The sequence below is a fragment of the Acinonyx jubatus genome, chromosome C2, assembly GCF_027475565.1.
Source record: "Acinonyx jubatus isolate Ajub_Pintada_27869175 chromosome C2, VMU_Ajub_asm_v1.0, whole genome shotgun sequence".
Taxonomy (NCBI): domain Eukaryota; kingdom Metazoa; phylum Chordata; class Mammalia; order Carnivora; family Felidae; genus Acinonyx; species Acinonyx jubatus.
Window position 1 is genome coordinate 46,627,385 of NC_069384.1, and position 25,866 is coordinate 46,653,250.

Below are 25,866 nucleotides of genomic sequence, written 5' to 3' on the forward strand. Positions count from 1 at the left end.
AAAGACATGGGGAATGATTTGAAGAAGATAAGGGAATCAAGGAAGGGTTTGGGGTTATTTTTTTAGGAGAGGGTCATTACAACAAGCTTGTATGCTGATAGGCAGATCCATTGGAAGTGGAGGAATTCATGGAAAGAAACAGGACACCTATAAGAGAAAAGTCACAGTTAGACTAAAGAAAATGGAATCCACTGCACAAGTGGAGACCTTAGCTTTGGAACAAAGCAGGTGTCATTAATCTGAAAGGGAGGAAAGGCAGAATACTGGTGAAGATATAATTTGGTGGCATAAAAGACAGCAAGCCCAATCTGATTGCTTTTTTTCCAGTAATATAACAAGGTCATCCACTGAGAACATGGGGAAGGAAAGGGTGTCTGAAATTTAAAGAAAGAGGAGGAGATGAGGTTACAGATGTGGAAGACTGATTCCCAGAAAGGCACTCTGTGCAGCACCAGAATCGAATGCAATAACACTAGATAATATGAACACTCATCCAGTTGCAAAATAAATAAATAAATAAATAAAGTTAACACTGGTAGACCAGGTGTGGGCACTTAGGGGGAGAGTGGCTCGTGAAAAAATAATGTGCAGAAAGAAGCCGCAGGAGGTGTTTTAAACAATGTTATAGCAGCCCTATAAATTTCAAAGAGAACATCAAGATGAATTATATCAATGTTGCCTTTCATGTTTAAAATATTTAAAAGCAATAAATTATTTTTTTCTGAATTTAGGAGGAAAACACTTGTTATGCAAAAGCATTAGTTCTTTCATTTATTAACTTATAATGAAATAATATAGAGCCACACTTTGAACCAGCAACCATGAACACATATTAGGACATTTAATTATACAGTAATACGTCCTGTACAGAACAGAAAATTAATAACTTGTTAAGCTGAAGCAATTATCTAACAATAATAATAGCAACAATGACAGAATTATATGTTCCTTCAGAGTGCTTTAGAGTGTAGGAACTGGAAACACTCATTTAATCTGAAGAGTTCTATTGTTTATTTTCTATGGTAGTTTTTATTTTTAGCTGCCTGATATTTCATGGAAGGTTTTAATTAATTCCTTTTACTGTTTTATAAATCTTTCTCTTAAGTACAGTTTTAGATAACACTGCAATTCAAATCTCTGAGTACTTTGAAGGTTTCCTTTTTCCTTCAACACTTTTAAAACACATAAGTTCCACTGTGAGAGATCCAAAAAAAGCAATATAAATAGCTTAGCAATTTTGGACCTTCTTTGGGTTAAAAGAACAACATTGCCAGTTTCAAACCGGCTTCTCACCCCACTTTGTGAGGTAGGGGATTAAAAAACAAACCACACACACACATCTACTATCTTAGTTCTTTCAGGCTGCTATAACAAAAATACCATAAATTGGGTGGCTTAAAAAACAGACAGTGATTTCTCACAGTTCTGGAGGCTAGGAAGTGTCAGGGCAGGGTGCCAGCATGGCTGGATGTCTGGTTCAGTTGCTGACTTCTTACTGGGTCCTCAATGGTCTTTCCACATGGTAGAGGGGTGAGGGAGCTCTCTGGGCATCTCTTTTAAAAGGTACTAATCATGAAGACTCCACCTTCCTGACATAATCACTAATCCTAATTACCTGCCAAAGGTCACGTCTGCTAATATCACTTGGGAGGGTCAGATTTCAACATATGAATTTGGGGAGACACAAACATTCAATCCATACATAACACACACACACACCTTATAGCTTTTTTTCAAACTCGATGAGATTTAGAGCAATTCACTGCCTATTCTTTAGATTTCATTGCAATAAAATGCCCTCATAATTTACTTTCATTTTTATTCTGAATTAAAAACAAGCTTTCTATCTGAAACATCTTGCATTGTGCTAACCCAGGTCTTGATAGAATATTTTCAAAGCGGTTCAATATATTCTAAGCTGAAATTCTTTTCTGACTTTCAAAAGAAAATATTTCCTTCATTTCCACTATTAAATTTCTCCTACCTTTTTTGCTGATCCACACTCACATTGGGTTTTGGGAAGAATATCACTACACACACAAGATAGCACCTTGTTATATCCATCTGGATTCCCTTGGGTGAAGTAGAAGCCCTCTTGTCCCACACAACCAAGACCGCAGCTAGGTGACCTGAACTTTGAATGAGCTGAACTCAACAGGACAAAAAAACTGTTCACTATGATCAATGCCCTCTATCGACACTGTAATCAAGTAAACTGCACAATTTCAGGGCTGACCAGGAATCTGAGAGGATGAGGGTTAGGTGAGATAAAGGCTTAGAAATCCAACCGAGTTGCAGAAATAGGCCTGGAATGGGTAATTAGCTAATAATCCAATGTCATATAATGTTAAAAGCTTAGTCTTTGACGTCAAGCCTATATTCAAGTCCTAGCCATACATGTTGGTGGGTGTTTAATCTTCAAAATGTTATTAATTTTTTCTGACATTGTCAAGTGGGGATAATGGTCTTACGTTAGAGAGTTGTAAGGATGAAAAAAAAACAATTTTCATGTAAGGTATTTAGCATAAGGGACTGGATTATGCTTTTGTTGGCCCACTTTGTAGAGAATGGATCTCAGTTAATACTCAAAACAGTCCTGTGAGGTAGGCTCTATTATTACCACCTCTGTGTTATAAACAGATAAATGGAAGCACAGAGAGTGAGAGCAAATTGCTCAAGGGCACAGAGCTAGTCAGAGTCAGAGACAAAATTTAAACCCAAGCACAATGTGGCTCTGGAGTCCGTCCTAACCACTATATTAAACTTTGCTCATAGTTCTTTGTCCTGAAATGTCTGTTGAAATAGAAGTTAAAGCTGTGATTAGAACCAGTCTGTAGGTAGGGGACCTGGGTGGCTCAGTCAGTTAATGATCTGACTTCAGCTCAGGTCATGATCTCACAGTTTGTGGGTTCGAGTCCTGTGTCAGGCTATGTGCTGACAGCTCAGAGCCTGGAGCCTGCTTCAGATTCTGCGTCTCACTCTCCCTCTGCCCCTCCCCAGCTTGCACTCTGTCTCTCTCTGTCTCTCAAAAATAAATAAACATTAAAAAAAAAAAAAAAGAATCAGTCTTTAGGTAGAAAAGAGGGCATAGCAATAGTGGTACCAGGCAGAAGTCAACTTTAGCACCCAAATAGGCAATATGTGCTGTTCTGGGTGATGTATCCATATAAGAATGGACATCAGACAATGGGCCAAGAGCTAGCAGGAAAGGCTAGAAGAATCTTTGGGTCAGCCAACATCTCCCCAGTATCCAGCTCTCAAAAAATAAGACTTCAAACCAGTGTATAGACATGAACAATGCTTCAACTATAGGATATGAAAAAGAGACCTTCCCTTCATTGCCCTAAATCCTAAGTCCAATTGGTGGGGGAAATGACTTGGTGCACATAAGATAGCTATAGACTTCAAAGAAAGAGAATCAAAGCAAGGACTGGCACCATCAATTCCAGGGCATCATCCTTAATATGGCAAGAATTATTGCAACCTTTCCCAACAGCAGCAGGAGATTTTATACTTTCCACTGGTTAGCACTTGATAGTTACAGATGTAGGATATTAGTCTGGATATGCTTGGCTGAGTTTGCTTAATAGCAATACAACCAGAGGCTCCAAATGAGACACAAAATATTATGCTGTCTTTGTCTTCTTTTTTCTAAACCTCTGAGTGCCTATACCCTTTTACACAACCCCCACCTTCTCTTCTTAAATTGTACAACAGCTTGAAGGTATAAAGTTATAACTAAACTTCCTTTTACTACAGTTCTGACCTCTCACAAGGTTGTTTCCTTCAATAGCTTATTGGATATATGGCAAAACGATTCCAGGATCAGGTTGTGTCTGGTTTCCCTCATATAGTCAAGCTGATATTGAGATTCTCCCTTGATTACCTGGAAAGGGGCTAGAAAAACAGCCGCCAAACTGGACATCTTTACCCAATTTAGAATTAGATCTATGCTATTCGTCTCCATTCCTTTCTTCTCCCTTCATCTCGTATTCTTTTCTCTCCCCAGATTCCTCGAGATAGGACTCACCAACACTACCAGCTGATTAACACACACTTTTTCCTGTTCCCTGTAGGGCAAACAAGCTGTGGGCAGTCAGCACCAAAACTGAGGACAGCTCCTTTCCCTGGGGCTTCCTAGCGTGGTTCCCAGTTGTGGTTTTACTGCAGGACTTTAGTTGGTAGCTAGGAGGTTCTCCAAATCTCCCACCCTCACCGTGGCTTTTAATATCAGAGTCTGACTGAACTATTAAGTTTATCTGCTATAATATTTTCAGAGCTCTCAAGGTCTAATGGTAGATAAATAGAGTCAGTAGAGGCTCACAGGAAATGTTTCATCCAGTCTTAAGTTAGCACTTACAAATCAAAGACTCTCCACTGCTGTTTTCTAATCTAATAAACCTCAGATGGTTGTTTAGGTACACTTACAATAATGGAAGGGGGTGGGAAAAGAATAATAACCCCTGCATCAGTATGAGTCCATCCTGGTCTGAGTTGAATATGCTAGGTTGAGCTCCTGGAATACCTACCTCACTGCCTCTAGGGCCTCACTAGGTTTTGTTGATACTTCTATAAACTTCCAAAATGTCAGGATATATACTTCCAGTACTGTTTGGACATACCTTAGAAGCTTAAACTAGCAATTCTAGAGTTATTTGAGCATGTATCAGGACATACCCCACTTTTTTTGGTATATTTTAGACAGTCTCTGGCATTCCCATCTCAGGCTTATATGTCCTCTGTGGGCAACCACAAGTGACTGAGTTGTAATGTGGTTCAGAAGCAAGGGATGCTACATTTGGGGGAGTCCATATTCCCTGGGGAAGCTTAAGGAGCCAGTTAAGACTCCTCAGGTAAAAAGAGACACTAGAAGATACTCTGATTTGGGAACACTAGCTATAACACAGAGTATTGGGTTGTTGCTGAGTGATCACTAGATTATCCAACCTACCTGCCCTAGCTCATGGAAAAATTTGGGACCAGAAATACCACCTAGGTAAAAAAAGTTTCTCCTATGTGAATTGTACTAATCATGTCAATATTCTCCATACATGCAATGATAACTCCTGTATGTGTCAAAATTACTTGAAGTAATGATGTCTTGAATGTTCTACCAACTCAGCTGGGTTTCCAACATGAAACCTTCTATAATCTCAGGCATGGGGAGGGAGGGCAGGAACTAGTGAAAGTATATTCATGGGAACTGACTGACTACAGACAAAGTCTTGGCCAGAGTAGCTGAACACATTTATTTTGGAATTATAAGTGTATAGATGTCAAGTGATACTCCGCCAGACTTGATCTCTATTTGAAGTCCCTGTGAACCCCAGAAAGAGTAGACACATGGATTTAGAGCTCAAGACCAAAGCCAGAGCTCCAATTCAATCCCTCATAACATCCACAAAACAAAGATAACTTTCCAAAATCTGATAGGGCCAAGAAATTTCTTGAAAATCCTAAGTGGATTTGCAGAATCTGTCAGTCAACTAATACTACAATAATACTACATAACAAATATCCACAAAACATCACTGACATACAACAATAAGCACTTATTTAGTTCCTGCAATGCAAATTGACTGGAGGTTAGCTAATTCAGATTGGACTTGGCTGGACAGTTCTGTTCCACACGTCTCTCAACATTCTCCTGAGACTAGCAATAGTCTGGGAATGTTCTCATAAATATAGCAGAAGCACAAAACAGCAAGTGGATACATACAAATACTCTTAAGGCCTAAGCCTGCAACTGGCACATGGCACTTACACCTGATGCTATTGACCAAAACAAGCCTCAGAACCAATCCTAGAGTCAGGAGATGGGGAAATAAACTGTAGGCCTTTAACAGGAGAAACGGAATAGTTACATGGCAAAGAAGAGAAATACAGGGAATGTGATCTGCCACAAAGGTGATCAACGAGCACACCAAATGAGAAGCTGGCCATAATGAGACTTCTGCACAGATGTGACGATTACTAGCAGACCTGTTGTCCTAGGTCAGGGTTGCTTCTGCAAAATGCATTCCTTTCATATGACACCAGTACTTTGTTACTACTGACTCCAGAGCAAGAAGAATGAATATTTAATCAAATATCATCTGGTCAAGGCATATCTTCCAAAATAGCTCTTTAAGAATGAAATGGTGTTCATCCTTCCCCCGAAACATTAGTCTTTAAATTCACTTAGCATACCACTAATATATGTGAATGAGTAAAAATATCCCAAATGCCTTATAAATCTTTTATTACCTGGACACGGAGTGTACTCACTAGTTATTATACAATAATTACATGGAAAATAAACAAGTTCTCTGTCTTTGCCAGGCTTTGACAATCTGACCATCTGGGTGTGGATAGAATGAACTTTGAAATTTCTCTTCAGGGATTTCCAAATGCATTAAATTCTCAGTAGGTTTGGCAGTAATTGTAGAAGTGATTGTGTTATGACTACCAAGTGAGAAATCTAGGTCTATCATTTGGCTACATAGAAATTATTATAAAATTAAAAGCAATTCAGTAGGGTCTTGGCAACTTAATATCATATCCTTGAATTTTGAAAAGGGTATGAATCCATTTAAACTGGCTTTCTTGAGTATGATTTTCTAGAATCATAGAGGAATTAAGACAACCCTTGCCATTTCTTTGATTTTTGGATCATACCTTAAAGATTGTTCTGTGTCTTCACAAACTTTCTTACTTGTTTTTCTCTTTTATGTGTCTTGCCAGAATATTTTATCTCAGAATATTTAACCAAGTGCAACTCAACAGCTGTTCTCAGTTAATATCTTCAGGTTAAATCAGTACACATACTACAAACTAAATAAAACCTGCTTGGGGTGTTTGTTTTTAAAGTCAGTAAGTGCATGCACAGCTTTGAGACTTATATTCTCACCCCCCCCCACCCCAGCATTCTCCAAATAATCAGGATGTTTCAAGGAGATCAGGCAGATCACTGTACTTGCAAGAGAGTATAGATTTCAAAGACATAATCATCATTAAGGAAAATTATGCTGCATATTGTGTTGATTACCTGGATTACCAATGATTGTTACTAGAGAATGGGTCTGCCTGTGTAACTGTAAACACATCTAGACATCATTAAATTTCATTCACTAGTAACCCCCTTTATTTTTCTAAACAAGGCCATGTCACTTAGTTTTAAGGACAAATTTCAAAATATTTTCTCTATCATGGCAGCTAACAAATATAATCTGACCCTATATGGCTAAACTATATGAAGGCTATTGGCGACATTTTAATATTTGCTAAAGTAAGGAGATAGGCCATCAAAAAATTCCACAGGACATTTGTGACAGTGCAACCAGAAGGCACAGTCATCACATGAACTCATGAACTCTGTTCCCACTGGCCTAGACCAGTGGCCTTCACACTTTTTTGACCAGGACATACTGTAAAACACACATTTAACATCACAACTCAATATACATACTCACATCCTCAAACACACACACATAACTGAAATAACAGTTTCAGGAAATGGTACTTGACCTCACTACATATGATACACTCTGATATTTTGCTTCTCTTATATTTCATTATGTTTCCAAATGCTAATGGCAGTGTACTGAAAATGATTTCATAGCCTACTAATAGATGGGGACACCTGTTCGAATATTGGAGGAGTTGAGCCTTTGTGGATGTCAAAGTCCAGGTTCCCTGGAAATTGGACCCCAAGGCAAAGCTTTAGGGCTTTGGAAGTTTTATCTCAGGAAAGCAAGAGTGAGAGGAAAAGGAAGTGAGTCAGGGAAAAAGAACACATACAAAATGGTGCATTGCCAAGCTGGCCACAGCTCCATAGGAAAGCACAGCTGGTTACTCAGTCACAAAGGACGGACATCTCCAGCATGTCTGTATGGAGCCCTTTTTGGAGAGTGGAGGAGGAAGGCAAGCTCTTTCCCATGGGTATTCTCCTCTTGGTCAAAATTTGCCCCTCAAATTCCCTCCCCCCACATTTCTGGATTGTGTCGCCCAGTTCTTGCAGGCAGAATCTCTTCTAGTAAGGTCAGACCCCATGCCAATGCTTCTGGGGAAGAGATGGAAGAGATACTGACACCCAGATCTTACCCCTAAGGGAGACTGAAATAATCTGAGATGAAGGGATGATTATGGCAGCTGGTTTTTAAGACCCTGGAGATGACACAAGTTGGCACTGTTCTCTAGCCAGGAAGTGGAAGGAGCAGCCGAGGCCCAGGAGTCATGTAGAGCTGAGCACATCTGGGAAGCCCCCAAATCAGGCCACTATTTTGGGGAAAACAGATTGTAGAGTTAGGAAGCCTAAGTTCATATCCCTCTACCTCCACTTCCCATATATGTGGTATCTGTGTAAATTGCTTTACCTCCTTGATGGATGATATTAATAACCTTGCAGAGCTGCTATAAAAACTAGGGATAATATAGAATTCACTCCAAAAAGGACTTTTATATCTTTTGTTAGGCTTTTAATAGATAGCTTATATTTTATGCTACTATAAATGGTATCTTTTTTCTTTTTGTTAATACAATTAAATTTATGTACAGCAAACTTGCTAAGCTTTTGTTAATTTTAATATTTTATCTCTAATTTTTTATTCTCTATGCAAAGAATCATTATCTGTTAATGATACTTTTGCTTAGTACTTTCCAATCTTAGTGCTTTTTCCCCTCTCTATTTTACTTTCTGTGCTAGCTACAGCCTTCAGTACAACATTGAATACAATTATAAAAACAGGCACACTTGTCTTATTCCTAATATTGAAAGGAAAACTTTCAGTGTTTCATTATTTAGTTTATTTGGCTTATGTGCTGCAGGCTTTTTAAAAATTCAATTTAATTTTAAAAAATAAATAAAATTTAATTAAAGAATGACAAACACCTTTTTATTTCTAGTTTTTTTCATGAATGGATGGCGAGTTCTATCAATTCATTTTTTTCAGTATGTATTGACACATTATTTGTTTTATCTGTTAATGTGGAAAATGACATTGATTTTTCCATTTTTTTTAACCTTGCATTTCTAGGATAAACACAACTAAATATCTATGATGGATTATTTTTTTAACATAGCTGAATTGGCTTTGCTAATTATTGTATCTATGCTCCTGAATGATATTCACCAGCAATTTTTCTTTCTTCCACTGCCCACATCAGATTTGGGGGGTCAAAGTTACACTAGCACCATAAAATGAGTTGGGAAATATTTCCTCTTTTACTCTATTTTGAAATAGTTTGTGTAAGATTGAAAATACTTGTTCCTTGAATGTTTGGTTGGGCTCCATGATACAACCATCAAAAGCCTGGAGTTTTCTCTGTGGGAAGATCTTCAACTACCTGTCAATTTCCTTAGTGGTCAGATAACTTTTAATGTGTTCCTTTTCTTCTTGACTCCATTTCATTAAGTTACATTTTCCTAGGATTTTATCCATTTCATATAAATTTTCAAATTAACTGGCATAAAGTTGTTCATACTATCCTTTTATTATCTCCTTAATTCTGGCAGTTACAGCCCCTTTTATGTTCTTCAAATTGTTTAGTTGGAACAGTTCTTTTTTCTTCATCAATCTTGTCAAAATTTGTCAATTTTATTAGACTTTCCAAACAACTAAGATTTTGTTCGTCCATGTTTATTTTCCATTACATTAATTTTGGCCCAAGTCTTCATCATTTCCTTTCTTCCAGATTCTTTGCATTTATTCTGCTCTTCTTTGCTGATCCTCTTAATACATCACTCATTAGCTTTCAATCTTTATTTTTGTTTTGATATAATCATTAAAAGCTAAAATTTCTTTCTAACTGCTGCTTTATCTCCATCTCATAAGTTGTGATAGCAGTATTTTCACTATCACTCCATTCTAAATGTTTTCTAAATAAATATTTTCTTTGATTGTGATTTAATGTATTTTTTAATTTCTCTCTATATGGGGTTTCATTGATTATCTTTTGGTTATTGATTTCTAACTTAACTTCACTGTGTTCAAAGAACAATACAGAACATTGAAGATTACTGAGATTTTAGTATATGGCCAATTTTTGCAAATGTCCTTTTTATTCTTATACATAATGTATATTAAGCATTGCATGGGCATGTTTTTATACATGCCCATTAGGACATGATTTTTAATCATATTGTTTAAATCTTCATTTTTCTTACTGTATTCCTGTCTGTACCACCACTCAGTTTCTGAAAAGTATATTAAAATCTTCTACAATTGTGAACTTATTTCTTTATTAGGTCTGTCAATGTTTTATTCATTTTGATATATTTCATCAGGTACACACAGATTTTAAGTTATTATATTTTCCTGGTGAATTAAATATTCTATTACTAAGAAGAGATTAATTATGCTCTATACTTTAAAGTACATTTTGTGTGACATAAAAATAGCTACAGCATCTTTCTTTTGGCTAGATTTTGCCTGATACATTTTTCCATCGTCTTTTGTTTTATTATCCAGTCTAATAACCTTCATATTTCAGGTAAAGCATTTCCTTTACATGTATATTTTTGTAACTGACATTTTTACTTATATCTACTATCTTAATTGGTGTTTTCTATGCATTCTGCTTTTTCCATATTCCCTTTCCCTCTCATTTCTTATCTTTTAAAAATTGATTATTTTTTCTCACTTCTATTTTCCTTTAGCAGTTTAAGTTGTGTACTGCTTCTATTCCTTTACTGGTCTTCCTAGAAATTACAGCATATATGCCATAAAAATAAATGTCTTTACCTCCCTGAACAACACAATTTTAACTTCATTCATTTCCCTTCCAACTTAAGTTTGGTTGTTTTCTACTATTTTAGCTTTGCTATTTCAGCATTTTGGTTTTAACCTACTTCTCATCCCTATCTCTAAGTTTACCAATATCTTTGCTCACTATTTCTTACGAGATCTCAGATTCTCCATCTAGAATCATTTACATCATTGCCTAAATATATCCTTTAGAAATTATCTTAGTGATAATCTTTTGGAAGTATTATTGATACAGGTTTGCCTGAAAATGTTATTTTGCCTTTGTTTTCATAGGATATTTTTACTGAGTTAAGAATTTCTAATTTTTGTTACATTCACACAGTGAAATACTAGTGAGCAATAAAAAGGAACAAACTATTGATTCATGCAAGAACCTGAGTAAATCTATACAGAATTATTCTTAGTGAAAAAGCCAACTGCAGAATGTTAAATACTGCATGATTCCATTTACATAATACTCTTAAAATGACAAAAGTATAGAAATGGAGAACATACTAGTGATTGCTAGGGCTTAAATAGGAAGTGGAGGGTGGGAGGAAGTGGGTGTGACTATAAAAGGGCAATATGAGGTGTCCTTGCAGAGATAGAACTGTTCTCTACCTTGACTTCAATGTCAACATCATGGTTGTTGCTATTGTACATAGTTGTACAGGTTTATAATATGTCACCATTGAGATAAACAAAGTAAAATGTACAAGGGATCTCTCTGTAGCATTTCTCACAACTGCATGTGAATCTACAATTATGTCAAAATTAAAGTTTAATTTAAAACTGACTTTAAAATATATTATGCATGCATTATGTATGATTCCATTTATAGAAAGTTAAATACAGCTGCACATTAAATTAAATTCTTCATTGGCAATTATTTTCACTGGCTTCTGGCTTCCATTATTGCCATAAGAAATCAGCTATCAACCATCAACCATCTCTTATTAGTGATCCATTTGCTCCTTCTGACTACCTTACAGATACTTTCTTTGTCTTTTGTGTTCTCTGGTTTGAAGCTAACGTGTTTCAGTGAACATTTCTTTTTAAATATCTGCTTCGGATTCATTGGCTTTATGTATCTGAGTAATTATGTCTTTAAACAATTCTGGAAAATTTTCCCATTCTCTGTATTATCTTTTTATAAAATGCCAATTAATCTTGTGGTAGATATCTCACTCTCTCTTTTGTGTCTCTTACTCTTTTCCATATGTTCCATATATTTGTCTCTAAGTGGGGCAGGCAGCATTTTCCAGTTCACCTTTATACTGAGGGCAAAATGCTCTTGTCCCAGCTTTCTAAAAGAGGCTCCTTTATTAGACTTCACACCTGAGCTTTGTGTCCTGTCTCATAACTCTGTGAAAAAGCTGAAGGTTACTAGCTTCATTAAATATCCTCCAGACAGAATGAAAATCTAGAGGTAGCCTAGCTCTCTGGATTTTTATCTTCACCTGTCTTGATTTGAGCCTGATAATTCCTTACTTCTGCATACCTGGCCCACCATATTATAAGAAACAAAAGGTAAAATTATTCATGTAAATTTTCAGGTACAGATAAGGCATTCGATAAAGAGTACCTGTTACTATTGTTCAATGTCATTCTCCTAGCCTAACTAGCCTGTTACCTTCTTTTCCTCATGGAATCATCATGTATTTTAATCAAATTATATATTTTAAAATCAGTTTTTAAACCAATTCTTCACTGGTTTTTCTATTAATAGAATTGCCAAGGCTAAGTTCTGAATTCTAGTAATTTGAACCAGAAAAGCAAAAAGCCATAGTCACTTCGAAACAGCATACCTGTATCCCGTGAACATAAGGGAAGGGAAACAAAAATAATATAAAAACAGGGAGGGGGACAAAATAGAAAAGACTCATAAATATAGAGAACTAACTGAGGGTTGCCAGAGGCATTGTGGGAGGGGGGATGGGCTAAATGGGTAAGAGGCATTAAGGAATCTACTCCTGAAATCATTGTTTCACTATATGCTAACTAATTTGGATGTAAATTTTAAAAAATAAAAACATAAAAAAAAAAGCCATAGTCATACATGTGTTCCAAGGCTCTCTAATAGGACAGGAAAAAGGAACCAGCTCCACTGACTTTAGATTTGAAAACAATACCTTTTATCATGCAAAATACAGTGAAGAGTTGAAAAAACAAAGACAAAACAAAAAACTAAACACAGATCAAATTACGCAGCAAATTTCTTCAGGAAAAGAAAATAAAAGACCTATTTTCCAAGTCATAAATTTTATTTGATTAATATAAAATAAAATGAGTTTCATGGCTGTGTACCTGTATCTGATCAAAACTCCAATGTTGGTGAATGTTGCTGTCTCTGTCTGGAGGAATGGGAAAGAGGTTTGATGCTGGAATTTCAGAAGTTCTAAACCAGACAGGGTCACTGTAAGGATACATGAAAGTCGTCATAATTCTAAATCACAAAAGTAAATATGAACATGCCTAAATGCCAATATCTCCTTACTATCATCTCTTGCCAAGTTTCTACTGACAACTAATTAAAGGAAAAGTGACATTTTTCCACATTTATCTCATTGGCAAAATATCAACCATATGACTTGCTTTTGAACTGTCAAGAATGGCAACATTTAACACTTCTCAAGGGAATATGTCAAAGAAAGACCCAAACTGCTACTTAATGCTATTGCCCCTTTTCAGATGTGAAGCTATGATTCCAAGGACAGCAGTATGTTAAGAATGGCACATCTGTAAAAACAGAATCAATCATGATAGAACAGTTCTTTTATTTATTTGTTTGGTTTTGACCAGATATGTTATATGGATCAAAGTTACTGAAACCCTAAACTCTTAACAGCTCTGAATTATGAAACAGTAGTTAACTACCCTATGGAAAGATAGAAACATTTATGAGCACTTGGATATTTCCTCACAAGTACAAGAATCATAAGGAAAGAGAGCTTGGGGTCATGTAAGGTGCATCCCCATTCTCAACTGAGAGATAGGTGGTAAAAGGAGGGGAAATAAGCCAGTCAGGAGACAGTTTGGAGTTAGTGCAAAGTGTACAGGACCAGTTGTTTGCAAGTTCCCAAAACCAGCCCCAGGAGAGGAACTGATAACTGAACTAGTGGAGATCAAAAGAATGAGGAGGCAGGCTTCAGACACCTGCCTGGCATATGTGTGAACTTTATTCTAGAGTATCAAAATGCAAAGGCAGGACCAGGACACCCTGTACAATCTGGAGTAGTTACAGGGGGATAAATATTGGTAACTGGATTGGACACTAATATGAGTCACACTAAGGCAAGAGCACTAATTATGCATAATTATATTAAAATTTTGAGCAGATATAATTGCTGAGTTTGCTTTACACCTGAATCATATGCTGATGTTTAGAGAATTTGAATCATGAGCCATAAAGACTCACAGTTAATCTTAGTTCCAGAACCAAAGTAGAAATACTGTATTTTACGAGAGAGAAAACACCCATTGCATTTAAAAGATTTTTCTCATCTTTACCTATAATATAAATTGAAAGCCAAACCAGGAACCAGAAAGTATTCTCTAAAGCATGATTTTCAACATACAATGAAGTCTTTAGCTTTTTACTCTCTAGCACTGTGTACTGTTGAGCCAACAGTATTATAAAATCATTCAGCTTAATAGAACAAATAGGAGCTGATACCTATTGTGTGCCAGGAAGTTTTCACCAAACAGACGAATAAAACATGGAACTTAGTATTGGAGCAAACATTCTTTATCAACAGGCCATAAAGCCTCGAAGAGGAGCCTTGTATAACTTCTTACTTTTAGTAGTATTGAGTGTGTGTGTCCATGTGGCTCTAGACATTTAGACACCAGGCAGGGGCTCCATAAATGTTGCTGAATGAAAAAGTACCACTTATTTGGCCCATATATTAGTTTTCTATTGCTGCTGTAACAAATAACCACAAATTCACAGGCTTAAAATGATACTCACTATCTTGAAATTCTGTGGGTCAGAGGTGCAGGCATAACATCTCTCAAAATATCTCTACTCAGAGATCATAAAGCAGACATCAAGGTATTAGCTGGGCTGGGACTTTATCTAGAAGTTCTGAGGAAGGTTCCACTTTGAGGTAGAATTCATTTCCTTGTTAATGTAGGACTAAGATTCTCATTTCCTTGACATGTGATTCATCTTCAACCCGCCAATAGCACCTCAAATCTCTGACTTACTCTTCTGCTACAAGGCAGAAAGATCTCTGCATTTTTAGGGTTTGTGTGATTAGATCAGGCCAGCCCCAGATAATTCCGGATAGTCTCCTTATTTTAAGACTAGCTGATTAGCAACCTTAATTACATTTGTGAAGTCCCTTTTTCTATGTAGCATAACATTCACAGGAGCAGCATCAGAGGGCGAAAATGTTCTGCCTACTGCAAATCATTTGATTCCAAGTGGTATAAATGGTAGTTTAAACCAAAAGGGACTTACTAACTGGGAAGTTAAGGAATGATGCTGCCTTTATCATGGATGAAACCATGCCTGAAGATTTAGATCTTAGACTCCGTCTCTAAGCTTTGTCCCCTTCTAGGTATGGGGAGAATGGCCTCATTTTCTCCTACTACAGATTGATTTACTTCAATTCCTATTTTGTATCCTCCCAGATTAGTGACCCACAGAAAAGAGGAACTTCTTTATTCTAATGTCCAATCAGAGTTTCATGTTTTGGACTCTGAATTTAAGCAGATGAATGGATAAAGAAGATGTGATATATATATATATATATATATATATATATATATATATATATATACACACACACATGCATACAATGGAGTATTACTCAGCAATAAAAAATAATGAAATCTTGCCATTTGCAACTACATGGATGGAACTAGAGGGTATTATGCTAAATGAAATTAGACAAAGAAAGACAAATATCATATGATTCACTCATATGAGGAATTTAAGATACAAAACAGATGAATATAAGGGAAGGGAAGGAAAATAATATAAAAACAATAAGGGGGACAAAACATAAGAGACTCTTAAACACAGAGAACAAAATGAGGATTGCTGGAGGGATTGTGGGTGGGGGATGGGCTAAATAAGTAAGGGGCATTAGGGAAGACACTTGTTGGGATGAGCAGTAGGTGTTACACATAGGGGATGAATCACTAGAATCTATTCCTGAAATCATAGCACTATATGCTAACTAAATTGGACGGAAAGAAGGAAGGAAGGAAGGAAGGAAGGAAGGAAGGAAGGAAGGAAGGAAAGAAGGAAGGAAGGAAGGAAGGAAGGAAGGAAGGAAGGAAGGAAGGAAGGAAGGAAGAAAGAAAGAAAGAAAGAAAGAAAGAAAGAAAGAAAGAAAGAAAAAGAAAGAAAGGAAGAAAAACAAAGAAAGATTTAAATCCACAAAAGACACACTCTTAGATTTGGTGGTGTTGAAACCCAGTGGTGAGAACCACATCTGCATCAGATGTGATATCAGAGTCAATGTTTAAGAATGATGGCACAGTGAAGAGCAGCACCAGAAGTAATGTAAGGTGGTGGAAAGTGCATGGGTCTGCAAGGCAGACCTACCTCAGGGCTTGGATCTGCCACTGCTGACTGCTGACTTTGGGCAAACCATATGATTCAGCTGGACTGTAATTTTTTCAATGTATAATTAAGTCAGAAGGACCTATAGTGACCATTCGACCTCCAATTCCCTCTGTATCCCTAATTTAAAAGTCACTGAAGGGACACATGCACCCCAATGTTTATAGCAGCACTACCAACAATAGCCAAATTATGGAAAGAGCCCAAATGTCCATCAACTGATGAATGGATAAAGATGTGTTGTGTACATATATATATACACACACACAAACATACACATACATACAGTGGATAACTACTCAGTGATGAAGTGGAATGAAATCTTGCCATTTGCAACAACATGGATGGAACTGGAGGGTATTGTGCTGAGCCAAATAAGTCAATCAGAGAAAGACAGATATCACATGATTTCACTCACATGTGGGATTTGAGAAATTTAACAGATGATCATAGGGGAAGGGAAGGAAAAATAAGATAAAAAAAAGAAAGAGGGAGGCAAACTATAAGAGACTCTTAAATACAGAGAACAAACTGAGGGTTGATGGGGAAGGGGGAAGGAAATGGGTGATGGGCATTAAGGTGGGCACTTGTTGAGATGAACACTGAGTGTTTATGTAAGTGATGAATCACTGACTTCTACTCCTGAAGCCAAGACTACACAGTGTGTTATCTAACGTGAGAAAGAAAGAAAGAAAGAAAGAAAGAAAGAAAGAAAGAAAGAGAGGAGTTAATGGGAAGGTGGTTGGTTCTCATTCATGCTAATACCATAATAACTCATTCTGATACTGAGACCCACTATATCCCTCAAAGCACTCTGGGTCTTGACCTTTCCTGACTCTTAACTTCTTGCTCCTCTATAGTAGTTCTGTGGTACCCCATCTATAACCCCTTCATCAGCTAGTGTATCTACTACCCAGCCTCTGTGTGTGCTGCATCTAACAGCTTATACCTGCAACTTTCTCTAGCACATTGCCCTTGGCTGATTGGGATATCTCATTCGGAGATGCCTGGGAGGTTTCAGTGTCCCCCACTTGAGGTAGCCAATGATTGACTGATAGGGAGGTATATATACACCTCCAAGCCAAATGTAGACTTTACCTAAGACCACATCTTTGCATAGCTCTTTGCTCTTAGCTATACCACTCCCCTCAGTTCCTTACAAGTTTTCCTGAAGAGCAACCCCTCAATAAACCATGGACACTTCAATCCTTGTGTCAGGCTCTGCTTTTAGAGAACTTACCTAAAACACTTTCTAACTCTAACTGCCTTACTGTCCCACCCAAATTCTCATTTTTGCTTACCTCAGCCAGAGTTCATTTCTGTTGCCTAACAATCAAAGAACTCCAGCTAATACCCTTAAAAACAGGAAAGGAGAGAAAAGGAGAGAGTGCTTCATGATCACAACACTACTAGGGCCACATAAAGTGGAAAAAACAGGTTGTGGTGAGAAAACTAGTTATTTTTGAGTGTCTTAAATCCCTGACTAGTTTGTATGATCCAAGACAGCAAGAACCATGTTTGCTAGCTAGTCACCTTTTTTTAATCTTCCATAGCATGTAGCACAAGTCCTTGAACAAAGCAGATGTTTAATAAATATGAATCAATCAATTTCACAAAGGTAAATTCCCCAGAGTGCTTATTCCATCACAAGACAATGTGAAAACAGATCAATTGGAAAGGAATGAGAGTGTTTTTCTTACATGGATCATATTAATTACAACTAATATTTACCTAGTAAACTATAGTTTGCAAAGCATGTCTACATACATTGTTCAATTTACTCATTTCAGCAATCATGTAAGGTGAGTTTTAGTAACAGCCTCACTTTACAGATGAGCCTCAGAGAGGCAGAGATTTGTCCAAATGGCATAGATAGTAAATATTTAACAAGAACATCTGCTCCAAATCCTATGTTTCTTCTTCTGAGTTAAGATCTCCCTGGCAAAGGGGGACACACACACACACACACACACACCTGGTCTTGTATTTTTCCAGAAAGGACCTTATGCTTGGTGTTCTTGGAACCTGAGATTGAAAAGAGTGACTAGGCTGTGGAGACAACAAAGTGTGAGGTGTCTGCAGTCTGTCACTTCTTTCAAAAAAAGAGATTAATAGCAGCATAAAGAAAAGCCACAAGATGCCTGAATGATGTGTGAAAGACAGAAGGATGAGGCAATCAGAGGTATATGAAGAAGCAAGGAAGACTTTGCCCCATTCACAGATCTGAGTCAGATGTTATTGTTATTCTCCTCTAATTCCTGGCATCTATTGTTTCAAGTGTTGAGCACTTTGAGTTTCTTCTCCTAGAAAAAAGCAAAGCCCATCCAGTTTCTCTTCAATTAGAAAGTTTCACTCACATCCTTTAAAACATAATTAATCAGGGTGGTGTGTGGCCACTTACAAACCAGGAACCAAAACTTTTCCTTTAACCATTAGGAAAACCTCTCCCACCCAGGGAGAGAGCTCTCCTTGCTCATTCTCAATGCCAAAAAGCAGAGAGTGAGAACAGGTCGTCTGTCTAAAGTCTACAGGTATCATGTGCTCTAGATACAGGTATCTAGTCCTCGAGGTCCGAGAAAACACAGGTCATCTGTCTAAAGTCTACAGGTATCGGGGCGCCTGGGTGGCTCAGTAGGTTAAGCGTCCGACTTCGGCTCAGGTCATGATCTCGCGGTCCGTGGGTTCGAGCCCCGTGTCGGGCTCTGGGCTGATGGCTCAGAGCCTGGAGCCTGTTTCAGATTCTGTGTCTTCCTCTCTCTCTGACCCTCCCCTGTTCATGCTCTGTCTCTCTCTGTCTCAAAAATAAATAAACGTTAAAAAAAATAAAATAAAATAAAAATAAAGTCTACAGGTATCATGTGTACTAGATACAGGTATCTAGTCCTCGAGGTCCAAGAAAACACAGAATCCATCTGAATAGCTCCTGAAAACGTCTCTGCAAATGAAATTGTCTGCTGGCTAGAGCTTTCACATTCACACTGATGGTGTCTGATTTTCCATTCTTTTCGTTAATAATATTCTTCTACCTAGGACCACTTATTTCAGGCTATTTTCTTCTAGGGCTGTTAGGCTTCATTCCAACTGGAAAAACAGGCAAACGTTTCCCAGGCACATTCCCCTGCCGGTCTACCACCCACCTAAGTACTCACCAGGAGTCACTCTGATCTTGCCTGGCAATGTCCTCAATGTCAGCCAGAAGATCCTTCCAAGTGGATTCCAAGCACTCACAGATGACAAAATTATCTGCCTTGATCTATTTGTCCTTTGACCAAGAATTTTAAAGCACCTCTCCAAGAACCCAAAAATGAAACCTCCCTCCATAGATAGCATTTTGTTGGCCAGCACTATTACAGCCAAAAGGGTCTCAGCCACACATCTGCATACATTATGATTTAAGGGTGAGAGAAGTTAGGGAATGCACCCTAAATCAACCAGGGGTTAAGCAGTCAAGGGTAGAGTTTCTTGTCCACACTACTCTTCCTAAGTCTCAGCATGGTTGTTTACAAATACTATTTTCTGTAAGTTTTTTCATAAGTCAAACCAGTTATCTTGGTAACAGATTCCAAATATAGGACCACTTCACTACTCCTTTTGTCTTTCATCTTCATTGTTTAAAATGTTTTCTTTTTAACTAAAAGAACATCTAATGCTCATATATTTCATGGAGAGAGGATGTAGGGCTGAGGAGAAAGGAAGTAAAATCCATTGGTGGTCCCAAAAAGAAAGTGAAGACCTACTCTAAGTAAGATGATTCAGAGAGAGGTATTTCAGCAAGATGATTCACTAATGTGTGGATTTAGGGGAGTTACAAAGGTGAGTGCAATAACCTAGAGACAGTGGCAGTTGAGGTCTTACCACTGGTGTACCTGAAGAGAAAGGTGAGAGAGTTATCGGAATTCAGCAGGAGAGAGAGTTGGGTGCAGTCTGCTAGCTTGTGAAGAATTGTGACTTGTGGTAAAGGGACACAGAGCCAGGTCTCACAGGGAAGAGGGCAAAGGAATATACCCCTGAGCTCGCTGTCATCCCCTTCCCACAGCTTCCTGTAAGGGCTTCCCTTTGGCCAAACCTGAAAGAAAGCTTGTGGGCTTGGAGAACCCTGGTGATGTAGTCTATACAGGTCAGCCTCTCAAGGCTGACAATTTTACTAGGTTCTTGAGATACTTAGAAATGATAATATCAAAAACCTGATAGGTACCAGGTACTCGTACTTTATTTCTTCTTTACCATCTTCTATTATAGGCATTTTATATCTGTCTTACAGATGTGGAAACTGAGGCTCAGACACTTTCAATAACCCAATATGGTCACAAAACTGTAAGTGCCCCATCCTGGTTTTGAACTTCATTCTGTCTACCACCAAAACAAGTATTCTTTCTGGTTTGTCCCATTGCATATCAAGTAGCCATCATTGTGTTTAGTAAATAATAACGTTCAATAAATGGTAGCTTGACAAGTATGTGCTATGTACTGTGCTAGGCCCTTTATATATATAATATATATAATATATATTATATATTATATATTATATATAATTATATTATATATATTATATATAATATACATATATTATATATATTATGTTATATATATTATATATTATATAATATATATTATATTTATTTATTTATATTTTATATTTATTTATTTATATATATTTATATTTATATATATTTATTTATTTATAATATAATATATATTATATATATTATATATAATTATCTCAGTTAATCTTTAAAACCACCAATAGATCTTATCCAAAAGAAAAGCTTCAATTATCACTGAAGAGATGCACAAATTTTTACCAAGGACTATGTGTTGGCCATAAAAAAAAAAAAAATGCCTCACAGAACTCCTTCTTCAGGGAGTATAATTAAGAGTCCTAGGCTCTGTATTCTGAAATTTCATCATTCCCTTTACTCTGAGGTCACAATTTCCACCAGGTACTCCCAATTAATGACTGAGTGCAAAAGGGACACTAAAGTCAAGCCCTTTCCTGGGAGATGTGAGATTCATTTGATAAGAAACTTTGGCTTGAGGACTCCTCAGTGGCCTCACCAAACTCTTCTTAGAATCAGTCTAAGATGTTTTTGCCCAAACTTCCTTCCCTCTTTCCCTCATTTGGTATCAGACCTGCATTAGTCTGAAGTCTCTCCCAGACTTTCCCAGTTTCCTCTCCTTTTTTGCTCACAGGCATTTCTCCTAAAATTTTCTTGCAAGTTTAATTCTGTCTTGGTATCTACTTTTTTTAGCCTATCTGATTCTTAGCAGACCCTGCTAACACAGGAGTCTCACTGAAATTGTAGTCTTAAATATAGCATTTTATAGATAATTGTTGAGTATCTGTTACTCACAGAGCTGTATAAAAGGTAAAAGAGAAATCAAGCCAGCGCCTATCCACAAGTAGCTTACAATCTAGCAATGAATTTGTTATATACAAAGATACGCTATTAGATGGTTACCTGATATGCCAGAAGGAGAAACCATCGTGGGCGGTCAGATTCCATCCTTTTGTGTTTTATGCTATTATCAGTGGGAATTCCATGCATGTTCCCTGGCAGTGTGTTTCTTTGAAAACTTGGTTCTAAATCCAATATCAAACTGTGGTTTTTTGAATTGTAAGTGGAAATGGCTTGGCAGGAAGAAAAAAATGAACCAGCTGTCTTTGTCCAACTGTTTGAAATATGTATTTTCCAAGTATCCATTCTTTCCATTATTTTTTTTTCCAACAAAGACCCCACAAAATATGTTTGCACTCAGGAAGTCCTCCTCTCCTCTGAGGTAGATGAAGGTAGAAACAAAGTCATTGACCTAAAGCATTCCTTTCTGTTTATAATAGACTACTTTCTGCATCCCCCCAACCCAAATAAAAAAAGAAAAAACTTTCCATGAAATTTTCTTATGTAGATATTTGACCAGTATTCTTTTCTTTCCTCATAAAGAATGTTTGGGGTATTTGTAAAGTACACACACACACACACACACACACACACACACACACACTGAGAGAAAGATAATTCTAGTTGCCTTTTTTGTTGAGTCTGAGAATTAAGAAATGAAAGACAATTCCAATTTTCTATCATTTTCTTGCTTGAGGGAAGTCATGGACTTTTATTTTAAAAAATAGCTATTTTCTTTTTGTGAAGTCCTGAAAAATAACAACCACCTTTTGACTGGCATGGAATCTATAACGACTGATTAATCATTCTGGAGAAAGGATGAAGGATGAATATAGATCATTTCAGTAACTTCTAGTTATGCTAAATTAGTTTAATGACAAGTGATTTCTCACCTTTGATATGTTATTTTAAAAACAAACACACAAAAATTTAGTCAAACTATTGTCTGAAGGGACATGATGCCTCGAAACTTTAAGATGTCTTCTCAACTGCTAGTATGCCTCTGTTTATACAGAAAACAGCCTACCAAATATAAGTAGGAGGTTAATGGGAAAAGCCTCTGCTTTTTTAGAGGCCTATTAATGATCTGGCTAGAGGTCTTTAGTTATTACACTTGTGGATCTAGCTGATTCTGAGAATCCCAGCATGAGTTCTGACAAGAACTCAATGGAACATGGGTCCCAAGCTGGGATGACAAGGATCATCAACTAGGATGACAAGTGATACCTCACCAGCTTGACCTACCAAAGTCTCTGTCAGCTGCCTGGCATCCAGGACACCAATCTAGCTGAAGGAGCAAATCTGTTCTATCTTATGTTTCACTCCAAACAATTACCCTTATTTGAAAATAATTCTTGACAGAAGTAGAATAAAAATAAGAAAGTGTTGAAAACTCAATGAAATGAGTAAAATTTCATGAACGTTATTACAAGCCTATTCCTTTTACAGAACCTTGTCTCCCTTCTCTGTGGTCTAAACTTTCATGGTCTTAACACAAACAGCAGCTCCCCAACACCTGTGGGGGATAATTTCCAAGACCCCTAGTGGATGCCTGAAGCTCCAAATAGTATTAAACTCCATATATACTATGATGTTTCCTATACATACGTACATATGATAAACTTTAAAATATAAATTTAGTAACAGATTACTAAAAATAACTAATAATAAAAGAAGACAATATACTATAATAAAATTTATGTTGAGTAGTGTGAAGAAGAGGTGAGAAGAACCCCTGAACTGACCAAGTCCACGTGCCCGTGTCCAGTGCCAACGTCCCACTGCTGTCACCACCAAGCCCAAGTGAAAGTCTGAAAAGGGGATGCTAAAGGACATAAAGCCGTGGTGAAAGATGAACCACAGAGAAAATCCTCAAGGTTATCTACTAAATCTGCTCCTCCAAAGCCAGAGCCCAAGCCTAAAAAGGCCCCTGCAAAGAAGGGAGAGAAGGTACCCAAAGGGAAAAAGGAAAAACCTGATGCTGGTAAGGATGGGAATGATCCTGCAGAAAACAGAGATGTCAAAACAGACCAGGCACAGAAAGCTGAAAGTGCTGGAGAGTCCGAGTGAAGTGTGTGCATTTTTGATAACTGTGCATTTCTGGCAAATGGACAGTTTGAAACACTATTTTTTATCAAGTGCTATAAAAGTGCAGAATTTTTTTTAGAATTTTTTTACTTTTTTAAAGCTATGTTGTTAGCACACATAATACTATATTGTTGTTTGGTGGGAAGGGCATATGTCACTAATTAAGTATCTCTGAAGCTAGACTGATAACAGGTTTGCAGGGTGGACACCTTTCCTTGCTAGTTTTGAGAAACTTCCTCTTGGTTCCCAGGAGGAAGGATTCCTTGATGTCAACAGACATTAGCCACCTTGGCACAAATGCCTTGTGGTGTGGAAAAACTAAAGTTCATTTTTTTATGTCTTCTTCTCCCTCTCTGTTGGAACCTGACTCCAATATACTTCCCAGTATATTAGGCAATCTGGACTTTAGTGTCACTATTGAGATGGCATTCCTCAAAAGAGTTCTTTAGCTTATGGATCTTCGGATTGATAATTCTGCCATTTTCATGTTATTTCCTGAAAGTCAGGGTTGGCTTGTGAAAAGTTGTTGAACAACGTGCTAAATGTGAATGTCAACTCTCATTCCTTTTTTTTTTCAATATATGAAATTTATTATCAAATTGGCTTCCATACAACACCCAGTGCTCATCCCAAAAGGTGCCCTCCTCAGTACCCATCACCCACCCTCCCCCCCTCCCACCCCCCATCAACCCTCAGTTTGTTCTCAGTTTTTAAGAGTCTCTTGTGCTTTGGCTCTCTTCCACTCTAACCTCTTTTTTTTTTCTTCCCCTCCCCCATGGATTTCTGTTAAGTTTCTCAGGATCCACATAAGAGTGAAACTATATGGTATCTGTATTTCTCTGTATGGCTTATTTCACTTAGCATAACACTCTCCAGTTCCATCCATGTTGCTACAAAGGGCCATATTTCATTCTTTCTCATTGCCACGTAGTACTCCATTGTGTATATACACCACAATTTTTTTATCCATTCATCAGTTGATGGACATTTAGGCTCTTTCCATAATTTGGCTATTGTTGAGAGTGCTGCTATAAACATTAGGGTACAAGTGTCCCTATGCATCAGTACTCCTGTATCCCTTGGGTAAATTCCTAGCAGTGCTATTGCTGGGTCATAGGGTAGGTCTATTTTTAATTTTTTGAGGAACCTCCACACTGTTTTCAGAGGTCAACCCTCATTCCAAACTTTCCCTCTTGAGAGCATCAAATGAAGACTTCATTGGGGTTTATAGTGGCTTTCTGATTTTGGTAGTCCATTAAAGACGGGAGTTTGAAAATTGTACACGCTTAACGATTGTCTCCCATGTCCTGCCTGAAATACCATGATTGTTTGTGAAAAGTATCTTTAAAAAGCTGGATATGGTTTGGGGGAAAAAGTTATGTGAACATGTCTCTTTTTCTTAAAATATCTTCTTGTACTGTACTCGCCCTTCCTGTGATGATATGCAATGAGAAAATGCCAAAGTGATGAGATGAAGCAAGGTGAATGACATAGCATTGTGCTACTAATTACCTTCTGAAAGTAAGTCAGAAGGTGACCGCAAGTAACTGAGACGGTGGGGGGAAATTAGTCCCAATCTGCTTTAAGTGAGCAATTCTTAGCTTCCTTTAATGTAGCTTCTTGAGGGTAAGAATCAGCATGTATCCTCCTGCCCTCTTAACCACCCCACCCAGAAAAGTACACAGTGATTTGCACATAGACCAATAAATAGGAAATGAAAATTGGATGTCCTAGGAAAAATAAATCAATTATTTTTGCCTTCGCATATATTTTAATTTTCTGGACTACTGACTGATGAGCAAATTATTAAAAGAGAAATACTTCAAAAATCCACAAAGATCTTTTCTTTAAAAAATATAGACAGACATTTGTAAATTGAACAATATTTATCTTTAAATTTCTATAACCAAAATTATCTGTGTGACCACAGAATTGTTAACTGGTTACTTTTGTCATTTAGAGTCATTTTTTAATCACTTTCTCTTTCAAGAGAAAGTCTCTTCCAAGACTTTCTGGGAAATTTCCCTTTCAGATTGGGTCAAAGTCGGTGGATTTCCTACTTTCTGTGAGACAGCCCACT

General features: G+C 37.2%; 1 protein-coding gene and 1 long non-coding RNA gene across 4 annotated transcripts in view; one reads left to right on the forward strand and one right to left on the reverse strand.

Moving 5' to 3' along the window:
• LOC113604801 (uncharacterized) overlaps positions 1-15,412 on the reverse strand; it is a 304,409-nt gene extending 288,997 nt beyond the window's left edge. For all 3 annotated transcript variants that reach the window (XR_003426821.2, XR_008297619.1, XR_008297618.1), the window contains exon 1: positions 13,032-15,412. This is a non-coding gene — a long non-coding RNA (uncharacterized LOC113604801). The remainder of the gene's footprint in view (positions 1-13,031) is intronic.
• A 6,354-nt stretch (positions 15,413-21,766) lies between these two features.
• Positions 21,767-23,768, forward strand: LOC128315378 (non-histone chromosomal protein HMG-17-like). Its single transcript, XM_053221893.1, has 2 exons — positions 21,767-21,917; positions 23,518-23,768. Exons 1-2 carry the CDS (start codon positions 21,767-21,769, stop codon positions 23,766-23,768), a joined length of 402 nt encoding a protein of 133 aa, XP_053077868.1.
• Positions 23,769-25,866: the final 2,098 nt, after the last annotated feature.